Source organism: Coffea arabica, chromosome 3e (assembly GCF_036785885.1).
Source record: "Coffea arabica cultivar ET-39 chromosome 3e, Coffea Arabica ET-39 HiFi, whole genome shotgun sequence".
NCBI lineage: Eukaryota > Viridiplantae > Streptophyta > Magnoliopsida > Gentianales > Rubiaceae > Coffea > Coffea arabica.
This window is the reverse complement of record NC_092315.1, coordinates 4,220,665-4,240,311: the sequence shown is the minus strand read 5'-3', so window position 1 is coordinate 4,240,311 and position 19,647 is coordinate 4,220,665. Positions and strand designations below refer to the sequence as shown.

Sequence of the window (19,647 nt, the reverse complement as noted above, 5' to 3'; positions counted from 1 at the left end):
TGTATGCTTTGAGGAACAATTAATTGAATCTGCAAATAAACATTACCTATTCAAAGTACCAGTTCTTTTCGGACATTTTACTCTCAAACATTTAATTTATGATAAATAAACTTGTAGGTTATATATTTAATATAAATTAAATATTTTTAAAAAAAGAAATGGCCCATAAAGTATTAATTCTTTATGGCTTTCCTTCATTACATGAACAAAGTATCGGCTCTTTATAGGCATTTTATTTTGAATCATTTAATTTATGTTAAATACATAAATATTTGTAACTAAAATTGAAAAAATGTTACACTAATATTTTTATGAAAGGGAAACTGGTAGGTTTTGTATTTAACCAAAATTAAATATGTGAAAGTAAATACAAATTTAAATTTGATACCTCTATCAGGCAATTTAAATTTAAAAAAGATTTGTATTTTACCTCTATTCATGTGATATGACCTCAAAATCTGAAACCTCTATTTAAATTTGTATTTACTTTCACATATTTAATTTTTGTTAAATACAAAACCTGCCAGTTTCCTTTTCGTAAAAATATTAGTGTAACACTTTTTCAATTTTAGTTACAAACATTTTTGTATTTAACATAAATTAAATAATTCAGAATAAAATGCTCATAAAGACTCAATACTTTATTCATGTAATGAAGGAAAGCCATAAAAAATTAATACTTTATGGACCATTTCTTTTTTTAAAAATATTTAATTTATATTAAATATATAGCCTACAAGTTTATTTATCATAAATTAAATGTTTGAGAGTAAAATGTCCGAAAAGAACTGGTACTTTGAATAGGTAATGTTTATTTGCTTATAAACTACACCCCTTAAAATTTATTAATTGTTAATTGATTTGTAGTACTTTGTAATTCTTTGCTAACACTGTTTGATATGTAGCACAAAGGGCAAATTTGACACAAATTTCTCATTTCACTCCCTAAAACAATATTTTAATCTCCTGAATTGAATATGCAAAGAATCAATAACTTCAAGGGGATCAGTGCTATTTCTCAAACCACAAGGGAGGTGAGTGCAAGTGTTAGAAAGCTCAGGAGAGGTTTCTCCACCACCTAAATAGTTAATCTTGAGTTAAATCATACCTCCTATATAATTTCCTTGACAACTCCAAGTTAATATCTTCAGATTTGAAGGATCCTTAATGTATTTGCTGCCACTGGTGCAGCTTTCAGTAATTCGACATATATAACAAAAAATAGTTTCCTTCACAACTCCCAAGTTGATTTTGTTGGTCAAAATTTTAATGGGGCATAGAACTACCTTAATTTCATCTTTATGCAGTCACAAAACAATTGAATAACCTTCAATTTGCATTTGAAGACTTCAACTTATTATCTGGCGGCAAGGGACTGATCATCTCATCAAGGATAACAGGCTCTTGCCCTTCAGATAGATGCTGATCTAGTGCCAAAGAACGAGTATATTGATCAGGGGAGAAATCAAGCCTCCTCATTTCCTCCAGAAGTAGCTTCGCCTCGTGATGCTCACTCCTTTTAAGGAACTCCCGAACAATAGTGTTGTAGGTCACACTGTTGGGTGGACAACCATCCTTGTCCATTTTTTTAAGCCACTCTTTGGCCTCACTCAGTAGCCCTTCTCGACAAAGGCCATTTATCAAACTAGTATATGTTATGACATCAGGCTGCAATCCTCTAGATGGAAGTTTGTCAAACAAATCTTTGGCAGCATCAAACTTCCCATCCCTACATAGCCCATCAATGACAGCATTATACGTTATTATGTCAAGATTTAAGTGACTATTTTCCATCCGCCGCAATAATGAAAGAGCTTCTGCAACAAATCCATTCTTGCACACGCCAGTTATCAAGATATTATGAGTGGATAAAGTTGGACTCACTCCTTGAGCTTGCATCTCCTTGAAAAGCTCAATAGCATCGGCAGATCTGCCTATATCAAATAATCCCTGTAACACAGTGTTGTAGGTGATGACTGTTGGCTTCAGTCCTTTCTGAGGAATCTCATGAAACAAGGTTAAAGCATCATCTATGTTCCCTTTCTTGCAATATCCCTTTATCAGGACACTGTAGCAATAAATGTCTGGTGCACATCCTCTAGCCATCATGATCTCTAAGACTTTTGCTGCTTTGTTCATGTCCCCTCGCAAACAATATCCATCCATTAGCGCAGAGTAGGTGAATGCATTAGGACCTTCACCACTTCGAACCATGATCTGAACTATCCCCTCTGCCTCTTTAACTAGCCCTTTTTTGCTAAAAGCATGAACCAATTTATTCAAGGTAATAACATCTGGATACACATCTAATTCCACCATGTCAGAAACTAACTTTTTAGCCCCCTTCAATCTGCCACAATTGCAAAGGCCTTCAATTAACGAACTACATGTGATAACATCAGGTTGAATCCCCTTCTCAATCATTTCTGAAAGAAGTTGGAGAGCATCATCAATCATCCTATCCTTGCACAGACCACTAATAACAGTGTTGTACACTACGGAATTAGGCTTGCAATTTCCTCCCTCCATCATTCTCAACATTCCAATCGCCCTCTGTGTATTACCAGATTTGCACAGCCCATTTATCATGGTCCCATACATTACTTCATTGACCTCACAGATTTTTTCTCTGACCAACTTGTTGAATAATTCCTCCGCCTCCACAACATTGTTCCCAAAAAAGAAACCCTTTATCAGATTAGTGAAGATGGTAACATCAGGTTCATAACCACTCTTCAGTAACCAGCCTAAGATTGCAAAACTCAAATCCACCCTATTCAAATGGCAATAGCAGTTGATCACTATTGACACGGTATAAGCATCAATGGGCATATCCAAAGTGCACATTCTTTTGAAAAGAGAAACAGCAGGGGCATAATGCTTCATCTTAACAACAGCCACTAGAAGTTGGCAGAAACTTACGACTGAAGGAGGCGGCAGCACTCGGGTCATTTCATCAAACAGACGAAGTGCCTCATTCAAATCCCGGAATCCTGTTTTGCTTTTCACTGACAACATTTTCCGTACTTGGTTTCGAACAATCTTCTTCAAGAATGGTGATTTTTCAGGTGGGTTTTGGATAGTAGTTGTGGCATTTGAGGTAGAATAACGAAACAACGCAAATGATGTATTGGGGGAAGGGCGTCTCTGAATTCTATTCATGATCATCATCATCTCTCATCCAACCTAGAAGAATTGGGTGAAAAAAAAAACATCACATCTTGTTTGTTGAGACTGTAATAATGGAGTGTTTTTCAAGGGTTTTTGTGTGTTAATATTTGCTGTTCTGAATCAATTTGCACTTCTGAAATATATAAAATTAGAAGCATCCATAGCCCAAAAAATTAGAAGCAATTCTTGGCTTGGAAGAGGGCCTGAGATTCGAAAACAAAAATAATGGGCCTGTTTGGCACCCTAGTTTTTTACCAAGTTTTTTAGCTACTAGTTTTTTAACAACTTTTGCTACAGGAATCCCAAAAAACTTTTCAAAGTTTTTTACCTACACACTTCAAAAATCTATACACAAAAAATTTCTCAAAAACTTTTCTTCCTCCTTCACCCAACCCACCACACCAGACACCGCCTCCACCACCTCTCCCGGCGCCGGTCACTTATTCCGGCGCCGCCGGTAACCTCAAAAAAATATTTTGAATTTTTGAGTCCCTCACCCTCAAAAATTTATTATATATATTATATATTTATATATTTATTTAAACATATTATAAATATTTTATTTTATTTAAAATATATTTTTATATATTTATATAAATATTATATACCATATAAATTAATATTAATATAAATATGTAATTATACATTTATATAAATATTATATATTATATATTTAATATATATAATACATATTATATATATTACACATTTATGTATATATATTTATGTATATTTATATACAATTATATTATGTATTATGTATAATATAATACATTTATACATAATATTAACACACAATATTAATTATACATTTATACATAATACTAATACATTTATACATTTATATTAATTATATTAATACATAATATTATATATTTATATATTTATAATATATTAATTTATATATTTATATAATATTCATTTATAATAATATACAATTATTACATTTGTAAATATATTTATATTATGTATTATATGTAATATAATACATTTATATATTTTTATATACCTATATAAATATATTTATTTATAAATGTATTATAAATGCATAAATATATATAAATATTTAAACAATAAAAATTATAAATTATAAACAATATAAATTATACATTTATACATAATATTAATACATTTATACATTTATATTAATTATATTAATACAGTTATACATAATTATCATATATATATTTATAAGTTACAATTTATAAATTTATATAATATTTATTTATAATATATACATTTAAATTAATTATACATATATACATTTATAAATATATGTATATTATGTATTATATATAATATAATACATTTATATTTTTTATATAAATATATAAATATATTTATTAATAAATATTTATAAATGTATTATAAATGCATAAATGCATATAAATATTTAAACAATAAAAATTATAAATTATAAACAATATTAATTATACATTTATACATAATATTAATACATTTATACATTTATATTAATTATATTAATACATTTATACATAATCATCATATACATTTATAATTTATAATTTATACATTTATATAATATTCATTTATAATTTATACATTTATATTAATTATACATTTATAAATATATGTATATTACGTATTACATATAATATAATACATTTATATATTTTTAAATAAATATATAAATATATTTATTTCTAAATATTTATAAATGTATTATAAATGCATAAATGTTTAAAAATATAAAAATTATAAATTATAAAATACTCAAAAATATGTTTTAAAAATACCTCTAAAAATAATCCAAAAAACGTCTACAGTAACATTTCAAAAACTTCTACAAAAAAGTTTTTCACCTTACAAAAACTTCTACAAAATTTTTTCAAAAACTTCTACAGTGCACTACAGTAAAGTTTTAGACAAACTCCCAAAAAACTCAGGTTCCAAACAGGCCCATAATAGTCCGGCTATTTTATTTTTTTTTATCTTTATCTTTTCTATGTGAATTTCAGTTGTTTCCTTACACTTGTAACGTTTAATTGCAAAAAATTATTTTTTTTAAGCCCGATGTTCAATGCAGAGTATTTTTCCTTATTCAACCAACAGAATAAATTTTTATAGATGTAAAGAATGAATTGAAATTGCCCTTATAATGCTATAAAACTAAATTGCACAACTCTTTTTAGATGTAAAGAATTAATTGAAATTGCCATTATAATTCTGTAAAACTTAATTGCAAAACTTGCTTTGTTTTTAGGAATTTTCTAATCGCTAAATAGTGGACACTTTTTGATACAACTAAATTATATCACACTTTTAACGAGTGCAACCTAGGGTCCGTTTGTTTCGGGTGAAAATGTTTTCCAGGAAAATATTTTCCTAATTTCCCGTGTTTGGTTGCACAAAAGTTGCTGAAAACATTTTCCTATGTAAAATATTTTCACTCATCTTATGGAAAACAACTTCCCTTCCAAACTTACTGAAGTTGTTTTCCGAAATGCATGCATCCCGCCTGTAGTATGTTCCAAACTTACTGAAAACATCTTGTAGTATGTTCTTTTTTTTTTTTAGTGTAAACAGGAGGACTCGAACCCAAGACCTCTTCCTTACACTCCCTCCTGCGTACCACCCAACCCAACCCAACCCTCCCCTTAGTATATTCAAAATAAAAAAAAAAATCTCATCCTGCTCATCCTATGCTAGTAATTAATTATGTATGATAGGGACATTCTTTTCTAGAGAAACTTTCAGCAGTGAGAGTGCAAGATATATGTCACAATAAGTATTGCATGTGATTGATATTTGACACTAAATGACCAGCAATTTGTTTATTGCTTAAGGAGATATTTTTTATTCATATATACATTTCTCCAAGATTTTTTAAAGTTAAACAATGAGATAAATTTTATTATTTTGTATGGGAAGAAGTATGTAGTTATAATATGTAGAAAGTAAAGATAGAGATAAAAGTGAAAATATTTCAAAAGTTAAACAAACACCAGAAAAATGAAGTAAGAAAATATTTTCAACAAGCTAACCAAACACCTGAAAATGATGAAAGGGAAATTATTTTCATGGAAAATTACTTCCACGGAAAATTTTACTTCCAATCAAACAGACCCCTAATTCAGATTATTTTCCTTCAATGACCTGATTTTCAATGCAGATTATTTTGTACAAGAAAGGGCAAAAAGAAAATTTGAGGGTTTTGGTTGTAATATTCTTAAGGTCCACGGGCCAAACCATTCAAGCAGCCTGGATCTCATGATGAGGAGCTGCAATTCGAGCTTCGCGTGTGTTCCAAAGTAGGGGTGTATTCAAGCCGAGTCGAGCTCGAGTACCGCTATACTCGAGCTCGACTCGGCTATAATATAATTATACTCGAGCTCGAGCTCGACTCGATAAGGGTACTCACCGGTAATTTCTCAGAATTTATTTACCTATATTAGTAATTTTATATATAATTTTTTTTAATTTTTTATGTGATACTCGATAGAGCTCGTCGAGCTCTCGAGTATCAAATTTTTGAGCTCGAGCTCGACTCGATAGCTCTAACGAGCAGCTCGAGATCGAGCTCGAGCTCGATGAAGCGAGATCGAGCTCGAGCTTCTGATCGAGTACATATCGAGCTCGAGTCGAGTAGCTTGAATCAGCTCCACCCCTATTCCAAAGTACTCAACGACATGACGCTTATGGCCTAAACATTCTTAAACATTTCGAGTCCCGACAAGAAGCTCAACCAGAGTCCTGGCGAGAAGAATTCTAGGAATTTTGGACCTCCAAAGATTTAATCAACCAAACACATGCAAGCCTGCAGGATGTTTAACTACGAAATAACAATCAGAAGATCCTCAGCAGTATAATAAATGGAACAGGAAAAGGCTTTTCTTATACTCCATTTCAGAAGAGAAACTAAAGGCAATGCTGCATTTTGTACATATTGAGCATGGACAAACAATCTATAGCCCACTCAGGGAAACATCATTATGACTCTCAATTTCTGGACCATCCTTGTGCTTCCCTGAAGTCTTCTTCTTAAGTTGCCTCTTTCTATTTGCAAAAGGCCCCTTCATGTTATCCTTGAATAGCTCCTCGTACTTAACCAATACTCGTTCCTTCTCTTCAAGTAAACCTAACATCTCATATGCATCAGCCACTTTCCGCACGATAGATTTCTCTGGCGGTTTACGATCAAAGGCTTCCAACCCCTTAAATAGTTTTACAAGATCCTGTAACATGTTATTTCGGTAATAAACAGAAATCATTACTTTACATAGTTCCCAAGAAACTGAATGCAAGTCAGAGCCAATTTTCCTCCTCCAAAATTCATGCGCTTCTTGTGCCCTGTGGTCCATATCTAGCGCCTGAATTAATTGCTTATATGTACCCATTGTGTTTCCTTGCCCCTTGCTTAGCATCCATTTTATAACCTGGATAATCCTATGCCACTGTTGCTCTTTCTCAAGGTTAATCAGCACATTCTTCAGTTGCCCTATAGGAAAATTCCTTTCCCATGCAACCCAGGCATCAAGTGCACCATACACAGCTTCTTTGCTATCATTGAGTTCGAGTGTACTGACAAGAAACTTGGCCTTATCCTTCCTTGAGATATTTTCCCCTATTCGGATCCTGGACAAAGCTCCAGCATCTTCATCGGGGAACTGAGGCACTCTATCACTGCTGGATTGGCTGTCTAAAACTGAACTTGCACTTCTCAGGCTGCGAACTGGATATCGAGCATCCACATTGAGATGGGTAGCATATAGTCTGATTTGACTGAACTGTCTGGCAAGCTTTCCAAGAGATGTTGCTCCTGACATCACTCTTAACGCTATCAAGAAAGCAATATATCAGCAGTATATAAACAAAAGCAAGTATCTCGGACTAATAAATCTTAGAAATGTGAGAGAGAGAGAGAGAGTGAGTTGGTCATGTATGCAAAGCTAAATATCCCAAACAACTAACCTTGCATGATACCATAATTCTTCAACTTTCAACACTTTCAGTTATGATGCAGGTACTAATCCAACATGCAAAAAAGTGACACATCTTTCCAGTGGCTACAGTGTCATAGGTAAATTAAGTTTAGTGGCATTAGATTTCCACTAAGGATAGTTCAACACTCTCCTAATTCCATTTTCCCAAACTAGCTGAAGATAACTTTTTCTTGCTGTTTTGCATGGTTAGAGATAAAAGTTTCTTTCACTCATTAGAAAGTCCCAGAGGAAAAAAGATGAATATCACAACCAGAATTTCTGGAGATGAACTTAGTGTTTCATCAATTTTTACAAACTGATCCAAAGGGAAACTCTCATTAGAATGTGGAATACATGTAAACTGATAGGAAACTAATGTTGTTAATCTAATGAACTGTTTCTTACACTTAGTTAAGCTTGAATTTAATCGTCACCACTAATGTCATATCACCGTAATTTTACTTTTTGCTTTGGTAAATTATATCAAAGTAATTGCTATTTGCTATTAGCAACAAAATTTGCAAGAAATTTTAGGATCCATTCACGGTAAGCCAATGAAATGGTTCGTCTTAAGTATGGAAGTCATCAGACTTCCTTTCTTCTCTGATCTTTTCTTATTGATGCTATCCCAATTTCCCTTGGGAAACTAGTAAAACACAACTATATCTTATTAATATATATAAAGCATCAAAAATTTGGGCAAACTTATTTTATGCTATTAACTTTCATCTGTGGAATCATGCACCTCCGGGGTGATTTTTCAATGTAACATTAAGGAACTGAACTGCTGAAATCTACAATTCCAGCATACACGTCCATTCAATATTCGTACAATTCCAGAAACAATACAAATTTGTTCTGCATCTTCTTTATGCTGCCTGTATGAGTTGAAGGAAAACTAATGGCATTGACATTTGTTACCAAGAGAGCTATCAAGGCAAAGAAGACTTCTTGTTGATCAACCATACACAAACTCACAACCATTAACCATTTTGGTGAATCTATTGCAATCTTGAAGGCCTGGCAGCGCTTCTAAACTATTTTCAGTGCTTGAAAGCCCGTGTTCTAAATCAAGAATTTCATACACATAAATCTTAAACTTTACCTTTCAAGCTAATCGAAGCATTTTATCAAGCATCTACCATGCACACATCTTTCTACTGACTGATTCAATAACACCCGTAGTTAACATATTGTTTTAAACAGCTAACTCCAAATTTACACCTGTTAACCCAGAACCCATCTCATAAAATTAGAAAAAAAAAAAAAAGTTATGCACATTATATTCTCCCACGATGTAACCTCTCGATAATTATGCCCCTGTCAATAAGATACATAAAGGGGTCTTAAAACGCTGAAACAAAAGAAGAAAGGGTCTCAAACCATTGAATTTAAAGAAGAGAACAGGTATTTGAGGCGCAGAACTTGCTCATTTTTTACCTCAATTCCAACCTGTAGCTTTTTTTTCTTCGGGTGAGACACAAGAAAACGGGCGCTACACCTCTTGAAGGATAGTGTCCCGTTCTCCTTTTGGATTCCAATGGGTACTAAAATTTAAGATCTAAGCACAAGAGCTTTGAGAACAGAGTATACAGACTCCAGAGCATCTGATTAAGAAGAAACTTCACTTCCCTCGTATAAAACCCCTACAGAGGTTTTTCCTTTTCTAATTTCGTTTTGTAGCCTAAAATGTAAGAAAGCAAGAGAACACAAAATTCTCGACACCTAGCCACTTTACCTTTTGGAATTTGTACGCCCATGTACGCTTATATTGAAAAATGCAAGCTTATATTGAACGTTATTTGGAAAAATATTTTATATTTTATATTTTTAAGTTTTTTCTGATATGGTATTTATAAGATACAAAGGTAATTAAAAAAATGAAAAAGGCATTTATTTTTGGTTCAGGTTTTAGTACCTTATAAAAAGGAAAATGATAAAGACAAGAATAAGTTACGTTTGGATTGCATTTTTCATGGAAAAATTACTGTAGCGATTTGATGTATGTGAGAGAAAACGTTCATAGGGAAATGTGATCATGGAAAATAACGTAATTTTTTGGCGAAAAACGGCAATCCAAACAAGATTTAAAGAGTGTTAAATTACGATAATTACTTATTGACAAGCAATCGAAAACAACGATGCATTGTTAAGATTCTAATTTTTCAATTTAGTCGTCGACTCAAAATTTCAACAACGTTGTATTGTTAAGATCTTAATTTTTAATTTAGTCGTCGATCCAAAATTTCAATAACGGTGCATTGTTAAGGTCCTAATTTTTCAACCTAATCGTCGACCCAACATTTCAATGCATGTACATTATGATATTTTTTGTGATCTAATATATAAGACAAAAAGATGTTTGAAAAAATTATTATAAAAAAAAAAAAGATGTTTGAAAAAGATTTTTTTAAAAATAACTTTTTTTTGTTGGTTATCGCCAAAAAGCCAAAAATTGTACAATGAGAGAGCCTCGTAAACCAACTCTATCTACTTTAAGCACAAACCAAAGTTGAACTTTTTTAGGGTCTTAATTCCTCAGCCCAGACAGCAGCCCAAATGAGCTCGAATATCCCCCCTAGCCCTACTATACTACTAGATTTGGTCACTTTGACCCCTGCTTTCTGTCGCCGACTTTGTTCTGTTCTGTCCCCTATAAAAACTACCACACATATTTGGGCGCAGTCCAAAAGGGTGCCTAAAACCCTAGCAGCCTTCTATCTTTCTCTGCTGTCTGTTCATGGCAGCTACGTAGCAGGAATGACTCATTCCATTTTTTTATACAGAGAAACCGCGGTTGTGAAGATGCGATTTTGAGATCATCTTCTATCTGATTGATTATCTTTTTAGTTTTTATCCCTTTTGTTTCATCAACCGCGTTTCTTTGTATAAAGAGATGTATTGGTCATGATAACTCATTAAACAATTACAAGTCTTTGTTGTATAAAAGAGATGTATTCTAGTGAATTTCTGAGGGCTTGCAAAGCTTGGGGTTTGAATACTTTTTTTTTTTCACTCTGCACTTTTATCAGTATTTTCTTTTGCTTTTTTGTTAGTGGTATTTTGAATATTCATCAGTATTTTTCTTGCTTTCTTCTTAGTGGGACTGAGAATATTTTAACATCTGCGATTTTTATTGGCTCAGGTTATAGAATGGCAGGTTGTAATTTTGGCTTGGCTTGTTCTGCTATCGGGAGAGGGAGGAAATGAAGGAATTGCATGTGATGTGATAAGTCAGTTTTACACCAAAATGATCTATCAAAAAATATGTAGCGGATGCAGGCACGAAAAATTTATTGCTTGCACACATTGTATTGTATGAAAGATTCATTGCAATGTATGTAGCTGATGGTATGAATGCGTAGCTTTTGCAGGCTTTACTGTGGAGCAACTTTTTTTATCTTTACATAAAACTTTTGGATTTGTTTTTGAAATTATAAAAAGAAGGGCTTATCACAATACAAATATGTTCCCATCGTCCAGACTTTTACCTGTAACAATACCAAAAATTTTTTTTTTTTTTCTTACCCATAAAAAATATATAGACAAATTTGTTTTTCAGAAAACAAAAAACAGCCAGAGATGGCATGCCTAATTTATCAAGATCAACTGTAAGTGGATGCAGATCGCAGGATGGGGGAATGGGTAAACAATTATTTTGCCCACTCTAACCTTTAAAAGCTCTAGCAATGGTGTCTTAAAAAGTCCAGCAATTTTCCCTCATCAGCCCACAACTCGAAAATATGATCTATTAGCAATTTTTCAGTTCGCAACTGTTCTCCAATTATTGACACAGCTTATGACATGCTCTGCTTAACCAAAATGACCTTGCATTTACAAAACAACCCAAGCACTCAAAAGAAGATTGAACATCCCAACATGCCCCGACCAATATATCTCAAAGCATTTGCTTCTTGACGTTCAGGTTTACAATAGTCAATAGTTGCACCTGGAATGCAGGGATGCCAACTTTCACCAGTTCTCCTGAAAGCTCTATAATACAAAACAAAGCCATTACAGTATATCTAGCCAGCATCCTGTAGAACATTTGTGCTCAATATTGCTAATCAAGTTGTTTCGTCCAGTCAAATGGTTCCCAATCTCGAGCAAAACCAACTACAGCTTGTTTTTGCATCTCCAACGATTCGTGCTTCTGTCGACGATGCATGTCTTCAGCAGGCAAGCGCAGCATACCTCTTATTACATTAAAGCCAAAGTTGCTCTTAAACTGCTTTTCATCATCAATCACGTGAACGAATCCCTTGTCCAGGCCAAATTCAACATGAAAGTACGGGAAGTTCTTTGGAATTGAAGCACGGAGGCCCTTCTGACTGGTATCAATCAGCTTCTTAGCATTATGTTGACTCCACTCCTCCTCTGCCTCATCAATTGCCTGTGATTACAGGTAGCCAAAGTATCCAAGCATGAGACTCTAGCAGTTTTTTGCTTTCAAGCCATCAACATATTAACCAAAATAATCAATCAAAAGATCTGATTCATCATCGACTGAATGATCTATAAACAACAAACAGTAGGAGTTTACTCTCTTCAGTTTTCAGTAATATAGATACAAGTATACAGATATTTCTCCTTTCTAGCTAGATCGTAACTACCAAAGTTGGATAGAACTCATATACCAGATATTATGAAAAATTAGTTTTAAGGTAATTTTCTGATGCAATGACCCAGCAATTTATAATGATCATTGCTCTGCATGCAAATCAATCAATTTTACCTTTGCTTCACACGTCTTGATCAATCATCAGATTCGTCAAACACTCAAAAAGACTACTTTCACACTTGATTCAGATAAAGTTGGAAAGGCTATTATAAAACTTCATAACTACTAACACTGTCAATTTTCAAAATGAAAAGTGTGCACGACCCTCTGTGCCTGTACCTACGCAGCAATCTCCTCATGGCAAACATTTTATCATACCAAACCAAAAACCACACAATTTTGGTCAAAAAGGAGCCCATGAACTCCAATTCCTATTTTTCTCTATTCAACAAGTACTGACCGGTCAAAATTGAAAAAGAATTTAAAAAAAAAAAGGAAAGAAAACCTCCAGAGTTCAGATCATCTTTAAGATTAACCATCCAAGTGATGCAAAAACAGAAGAAAATGCAGAAAACTAACCTTCTTGAAATACAAAGGTGCCTGTTTTGCAACTTCTTGGGGCAGAGGAATGCACTCCAGCAAACAATGACGGCGTTGCTGTGCCAAGCCCATCACTGTTTCAAGGAATACAACCTCCTTATCCTGCTTAGCAAACATCATTATCAGGCACTTCTTGAAATTCCGGATTTCGTCCCATACATTGTTGTCCACAGTTCTTGTTGAAGACTCATGCTGCACAGGTCAAAAACCATTGTTACCACTAGTGAGATGATGAAAATAATTCCAAGAACAATTCAGCAGGTAAGTAAACTTTTTTTCATTTCTTTATCAACAATGTTAGTGCGTAAAACTTAAATGTCCTTCATAAAAGTTCACCATAGTAAGCAGAAACGGTAATCTAGTTTTCCAAGATTTTACATCTTCAACATCTAATGAAATGTTAATCTGATGTATATTACCTTTTGCCGCCCTATGGATTAACCACAACACAGATAAGAAAATACACTCAGCCCCACTCTGTTTTTAAGGATGCAAATGCTCAACCTTCACTAGGACACTACAAGTAGCTAAAACACATCATGATACATCAGTAATGCGTATCCATCCAGGTTCTCTTAGTTCGTTTTTAACCAAAAATGCAAACCCAACCACTTTAGGTAAGAGTCAAACTTGTATACAGAATATCACTAAAAGAAAGGAGAAAGCAATTCCTACCAGTCTAAGTTTGTGAATCAGAATGCTGAGATATATCTAAAGAATGAGGGACATGCAGCTTATCCTACAAACAGACTAGAAAGGAGGAAGGCCACTTCGTCATAGACACTCAAGCTCTAGAATTACAGTGGAGAAACCCTGCTCAGGTCTAGGTATAAAATGTGAATATGGAGAGAGAGAGAGAGAGAGAGAGAGATTATTAACATTTTGTATGTAAGGGGGAAACCCTGCTCCCATCTAGGTATCAAATGTGAATATGAAGAGAGAGAGAGAGAGCGTTTGTGTAATTTCACCTGCATAGTTACAATGCAGCAATGACCAGGTACAACAGGCTGCCGGTGGGGTAATGATAGGTACGTGAAATTTGCAATGGCAACAACAAGATGCTTTGGTCTTGCTGGATTCTCGAAACAAAATTGACACCTCTCTTTCTGTGTCAAGAGGCGATTTGCAATCCTAGTTGCCTGACTTATCTCATTTGATTTTTGGTCTGTACCCCTTCCTTTATGCCGAGTCTTTTTCCTTGGACCATCTTCATAATCATACTCATCATCTGCCTGACCAGATACCTTATACTGTTGGTTTCGCATTATCTTTTGAGCCAGATGCAAGTCAGCATCCTCCTCTTTCATCTTTTGTCGAGCAGATACGTCATGCATGATATATCTGATAAAAGATTGTTGATAAAACTCAAAGAGTTTGAGAATTCTGCAATGAACTACAACTAAAATAAAGTGATATCAGATGGTGGTTCAAGTCTACCTGCTTGTGCTCCCATCAATCCGTGGTCTGTGAGACTCCTCCTCAGCATCTGGCTTCACCTTTGTGCTTTCTGCCTCCTCCTGAACAGGTAAGAGAAAAATTTGTTAATCATGGGCAACTTAGGTTCTAAAATGTAATTTAAATTCTAAGCTAATGTGATAGTTTCCTTGAATTTCTACAAACAAAGGCAACCCGACATTCAGATCTTCCACTTATGATCAGTGGGAACACTACACAATCCCCTTGAGTTTCTAAAACAAGATGCAACACAACATTCATGTCTTCCTCTCTAATATTCCAATGGAACCTTTTGGTAAGTAATACTGATGTTAAAAAGACTAAAAACATATATGGAGTAACTAACAGGGAAAAAAAACAGTAGAGAGCCAGGACTAAAGAAGTTGGATTTTTTTTTTTTTTTTGTGTGGTTGGTGTGTGTGTGTGTGGGGGGGGGAGGGGGGGGGGGGCTGGTCAACGCTCCAACTGAAATGTGGCATCTATGTGATGAAATAACCACGGAAAGCAGTACCAGAAGATTTCCGTCAACCAAAAATGTCAAAGGAAAGAAAGAATTCCTACCCAAAAATAGCTAAGGCTAACTAATTAAATTGCTCTAGTTGTACTGATTTTTCTACCCTAACAAATTTTGATTGTAAAAAGAAAGAAAGAATAATCATTCCTTCCTGTTGGCATCTACTAGGCCAGTGTCAACTGAAAATTCTAAACATGGATCATAATATTATACATGCTAAGCTCCATGCTCTTAATGTGATTGCACATACATTTCTACAAACTGAAAATGATCAAACTCATTTGGTGCAGGGAAAATCTAAAATTGGATTCCTCATATGCGGTGGAAGATCACTTTATGGAGATTAAAATGAGAGAAAGATAAGCTTATACACATGCCATAATATATGTAATTTTGTATATAAAACCAGATAAAAACTAAAACTGAAATGGTTCCCTACCAAGAGCTTTTGAGCCTCTTCGTGCTTCCCTTTCATGCGAAGCTGCATGACTTTAGCAGCCAACTGATTTGCCGTCAATGCTGGCTTCACAGTTGGACCATCTTCACCATGTCTTTCAACCAAATTGGATTCCACTAGTCTGTCATTTTTTGTATTTGATGAACTGACAGGATCATTTAAACTATCATTGTTCTTTTGCATAAAGTCACACATAAAGCTTCCATCATTGGAAAACTTATTTAAGCTATTCACTGCAGCAGAGAGGTTGATATCCTGAGCAGGCATCTTACGCTTTCCCCAGGATAAAGAATCCTGAACTTTCGGTACTCTCATTTTTGTATGTCGGGAAGATCCATCCTGCAAAAAGTTACTGTTAGGATTCTAAAACTTATCAAGAAAAGGAAGAAAACCATTAAAAAGAATTTAACCAGGAAAATAATGGAAAATTTTGAAAAATTACCAAAAATATACTTATTTCTTTTAATATTGGAAAATATTGCTTCATTAAGCCAACACCCTTCAGGAACAATACAATCTGGAGAAAGCATACTTTCTCAGTAAATATTCCCTTGTCTCCATCTGTGTCTGTCTGTCCTTCATCCTTTAGCCCTCTCCTCCTACTTTTTATCGCATGAAGATGAGCATGATTTGGTGCTACTCTATGAGATGCCGCAGAAACTGCCACCTCTCCAAGAGAGCCCCACCGATCTTCAACTACCTGTGCAAAGTTAGTTCATTATGCACTACTAACTTGAAAGAAGAATCTTCTCATAAGAAACCTCCACATACCTCCTGAAGCTTCCGTCCTTCACGGGCTGCTTGCTCCTGTGCTCGTTTCAATGCTTTCAACCTCCAGCTTGCACCTCCATCACCCACAAGTGAAGAGGAAAAAAGTTGGTTCCGACGAGCATTAGCATCTGAATCTTCTGGATACCCACTACCATTATCCTTCAAGTATGGATTCAGCTCCCTGGGATTCTCCTTCTTAATCTGAACCAACAAAGATAGCATGCAATCTAGAATAACCAAACTGTATCTGAAAATGCATGATGAGGGCATGTGCATCTACAGAGAAAATCAGCCCAAAGAACAATCTACAACAGGCAAGAAAAAGAATCTCAACGTTCATAAGAAAAACACATGTAATCGCATATCAGTCAAACCAATCATATTACAAATTAACTGACAGTACAACTCAACTCAACAAAAGCCATATGGCAATGCTTCAGATTTTCTCCTTCAAGGTACCCAGGATTAAAATGTTATCATTGCTACTAAGCTAATAGTCCAGAGAATGTACTAGAAAAAGAACCATGTCCTTAATCCAATTACTCCAAGAAAGCCATTAAAGCCTCTCCAAGTGTCTCTACTCTCCTCTCCATTTCATGTTTTATAGATCCTAAATGTTAGTTCTATCTATTTTCCATTAACCACAAAGTTCCTCAAACTCCAATTACCAAAAAGCAGTCCCCAATCATTTTCCTCTTTGCTTGACAGTCAAAAAGGGAACTGGGGCAAACAATCAAAGCCAAAAAGTCTGTGGCAGCTATTTTTTGGAACCAAAGAACATAAAAGTTGCTTTCACAACTGTTGATCCCAAGGTTTCTCCATCACCAGAACTTTTACCTACTTAAACTAAAAAGTTGCCACTACAGAATGTTCAATGGTAATGAACAAACATTAAATTTGTGTCTTTGCAGGTTTTACATAAAAAAGTATTAAATACATTGAAAGCTTACCTCTTCAGCTTCAACCTGAACCTCCTGTTGATTGTCCAAAGCTGTACCTGGAGTCTTTTCCATGGTATCCTTCGGTCGCAGCATCCAGTCTAAACCCATTTCTTTCCTTGAAATGTCTCTCAAATTCTGGGATTCAGATCCTCCACCATCATCTGACCAATCAAGCAAAAGAATAGACAGTTTGGAGGAGTCAAATAATTTCATCAAATTTATGGGCTAATAATATCTAGACCACCTGAAAATTGTCTATTTTACCAGGAGATAACCTTAAATCTGAAAAACTACAGCCTGTTATAGTAACAAACCTAAGATATAGTATAAAATGAAAACTTTAACTGAAGTTCACAACTTAATTATGGATACAATAAACAGCAACAGAAAAGAAAGTCAACATCTAATCAAGAGATACAATCAGTACCCAGCTAGGTGTTACGCTAGTTGATAGGGCAGCGCAGAAGTTAAGTTTGACCCTAAGTCGGATTATTTATTGCTTATTTGAGAGTAATAACATGCAAAATCTGTAGGGTTTAATATGTCATTAAATTAAATTTTGAATAGCAGAGAAAAGCATACCATCATCCTCAAGCTCTCCTCTTTTATCCTTTTTCCATCTTCTCTTTCCTTTCTTACGGTGGCTCTCATTATCAGAATCTTCATTTCCATAATCATTCGAAGAGTAATCATCATCATCATCAGAATCTTTTCTCCGACTTTTCTTCTTCTTTATTGTACTGCCTACTCCTTCATCTTCTAATCTATCCTTCCGTCTTCTCTTCTCTTTCCTTTTCCCACTCCTACCTTTCTTTTCATTGTGATCAGACTCACTTTCACTGCCACTCCTGTCTGAGTAAGAAGACAAGCCGTCATCTGAGGCGTACCATTTCTTTTTCTTTTCAAACCCTGACTTTATCCTTCCAAAATCTTCATCGTCTGAACTACTACTATAATGGGAACCCTTCTTCTTTTTACGCCTATCTATCTCTTTCCTAGTTCTAGACTTCTTTCTCTCTTTCCTACAACCATCCGTATCCTCGTCCAATCCCTGAATAACAATATTGCAGAAAAATTGCAAAAATATACATTATTATCATTTTCAACTAAAAGAATAAACATTTATACAAGCTAACCCAATCACATGTCTATCACAAAACTTTACCTTTACTTCTATCTTGTCTCGAGGGATGAATTTTAATCCCGAAAGCATAATTTTATCCTATAAATGTCCCAAGACTCTCCAATAAACTGCAAAATATACCACCAATAACATTCACGAACATCAATATACCATCAATAACATTCAGAAACGAATAGAAAACTTTGTAGTTAGATTGTAATTTCTCAAACAAGAACAACAATCAGCTGAACTAAAACAATGATTGCGGGCTTTTCAGTAAATCCATTAATCCGCAACTCCAACATAATCACGTTACCTGTAAATGAAGAAAGTACCAGCTTCGTTTTCCTTTTATCGCTACAACAAAATTTCAGGACTTCAAACAGTTGGTGGAAGGACTGGGAAGATGGAGCACAAAATCTTACAGCTTGATTGTGAGACTATAGAGGGATTATGGAGATGTATAGAATTGGGAGGATACAGAAAACGTCATTTGGGCGGCTGAGCTGAGTTGTTTGGGTCGAACTTAGATCCGACCCTACGTAAAACGACTGCGTTTTTGCCTTCTTTTCGGAGACGCGCTCTTGCGGAAAAGGCTATCCTATCTTTTAAACGGGCTAAATACTAATCCTAATCCTAAATTCCTAATAAAATGAGTCGGGTCTGTTTGGATTGTAAGTTATTTGGGATATTTTTACTGTAGCACTTTTTGTGATGTGATGTATGTGAGATAAAAAGATATTGGGAAGATAAAAAGGTGTATTGGAAATTGTAAAGATGATGTAAGCAAATAAAATTGAGGAAATATGAAGCAATCCAAAAGTGCAGCGGAGTTAGGGATAGCGATCGGATATTTCAAAAAGTGAAGGACAAAATTTAATTTGGACAAAATTTTGTTAAAACATAAAATTACTATTTTAAGAGTAAAAGATGAAAAAATTAATTTCGATGAAACGTGATAAATATTTTGAACGATTTTTCCTAAACTCATTACATTCATAATTTATAGTTCGGAAAACACATCTTATTACCAAACCCGAGCAACCACGTGCATCAACTGGTCTACCGTGTAAATATGAATAAATTGTAAAACACGTAGTTTAATATATCT

General features: G+C 34.3%; 3 protein-coding genes and 1 long non-coding RNA gene across 7 annotated transcripts; 1 reads left to right on the top strand and 3 right to left on the bottom strand.

Annotated features, from left to right (window-relative positions):
- Positions 1-1,092: 1,092 nt before the first annotated feature.
- On the bottom strand, positions 1,093-3,358 carry LOC113734807 (uncharacterized). The gene has a single exon (XM_027261521.2). It carries the CDS (start codon positions 3,172-3,174, stop codon positions 1,330-1,332), a length of 1,845 nt encoding a protein of 614 aa, XP_027117322.1. The 5' UTR covers positions 3,175-3,358; the 3' UTR covers positions 1,093-1,329.
- A 3,643-nt stretch (positions 3,359-7,001) lies between these two features.
- Positions 7,002-9,860, bottom strand: LOC140038891 (pentatricopeptide repeat-containing protein At4g21190-like). Of its 3 annotated transcripts, XM_072084465.1 has the most exons (3): positions 9,555-9,860; positions 9,394-9,434; positions 7,002-7,969 (listed from the first exon to the last, which is right to left on the bottom strand). In XM_072084465.1, the coding sequence occupies exon 3, from the start codon at positions 7,956-7,958 to the stop codon at positions 7,098-7,100; it is 861 nt and encodes a 286-aa protein (XP_071940566.1). In that variant the 5' UTR covers positions 7,959-7,969; positions 9,394-9,434; positions 9,555-9,860; the 3' UTR covers positions 7,002-7,097. The 3 variants fall into 3 exon arrangements, with proteins under 3 accessions (XP_071940566.1, XP_071940565.1, XP_071940567.1); XM_072084464.1 differs by lacking the exon at positions 9,394-9,434; XM_072084466.1 differs by lacking the exons at positions 9,394-9,434; positions 9,555-9,860 and adding an exon at positions 9,220-9,387.
- A 1,111-nt stretch (positions 9,861-10,971) lies between these two features.
- On the top strand, positions 10,972-11,494 carry LOC140038890 (uncharacterized). The gene is made up of 2 exons (XR_011842396.1): positions 10,972-11,106; positions 11,260-11,494. It is a non-coding gene; the product is annotated as an uncharacterized lncRNA (long non-coding RNA).
- Positions 11,495-11,927: 433 nt separating this feature from the next.
- Positions 11,928-18,994, bottom strand: LOC140038889 (uncharacterized). 2 transcript variants are annotated; one of them, XM_072084462.1, is made up of 11 exons: positions 18,853-18,994; positions 18,579-18,664; positions 17,996-18,464; positions 17,423-17,574; positions 16,473-16,673; positions 16,144-16,401; positions 15,684-16,040; positions 14,713-14,792; positions 14,244-14,616; positions 13,255-13,467; positions 11,928-12,507 (listed from the first exon to the last, which is right to left on the bottom strand). In XM_072084462.1, the coding sequence occupies exons 2-11, from the start codon at positions 18,624-18,626 to the stop codon at positions 12,178-12,180; spliced, it is 2,481 nt and encodes an 826-aa protein (XP_071940563.1). In that variant the 5' UTR covers positions 18,627-18,664; positions 18,853-18,994; the 3' UTR covers positions 11,928-12,177. The 2 variants fall into 2 exon arrangements, with proteins under 2 accessions (XP_071940563.1, XP_071940564.1); XM_072084463.1 differs by having other exon boundaries at positions 16,234-16,401.
- Positions 18,995-19,647: the final 653 nt, after the last annotated feature.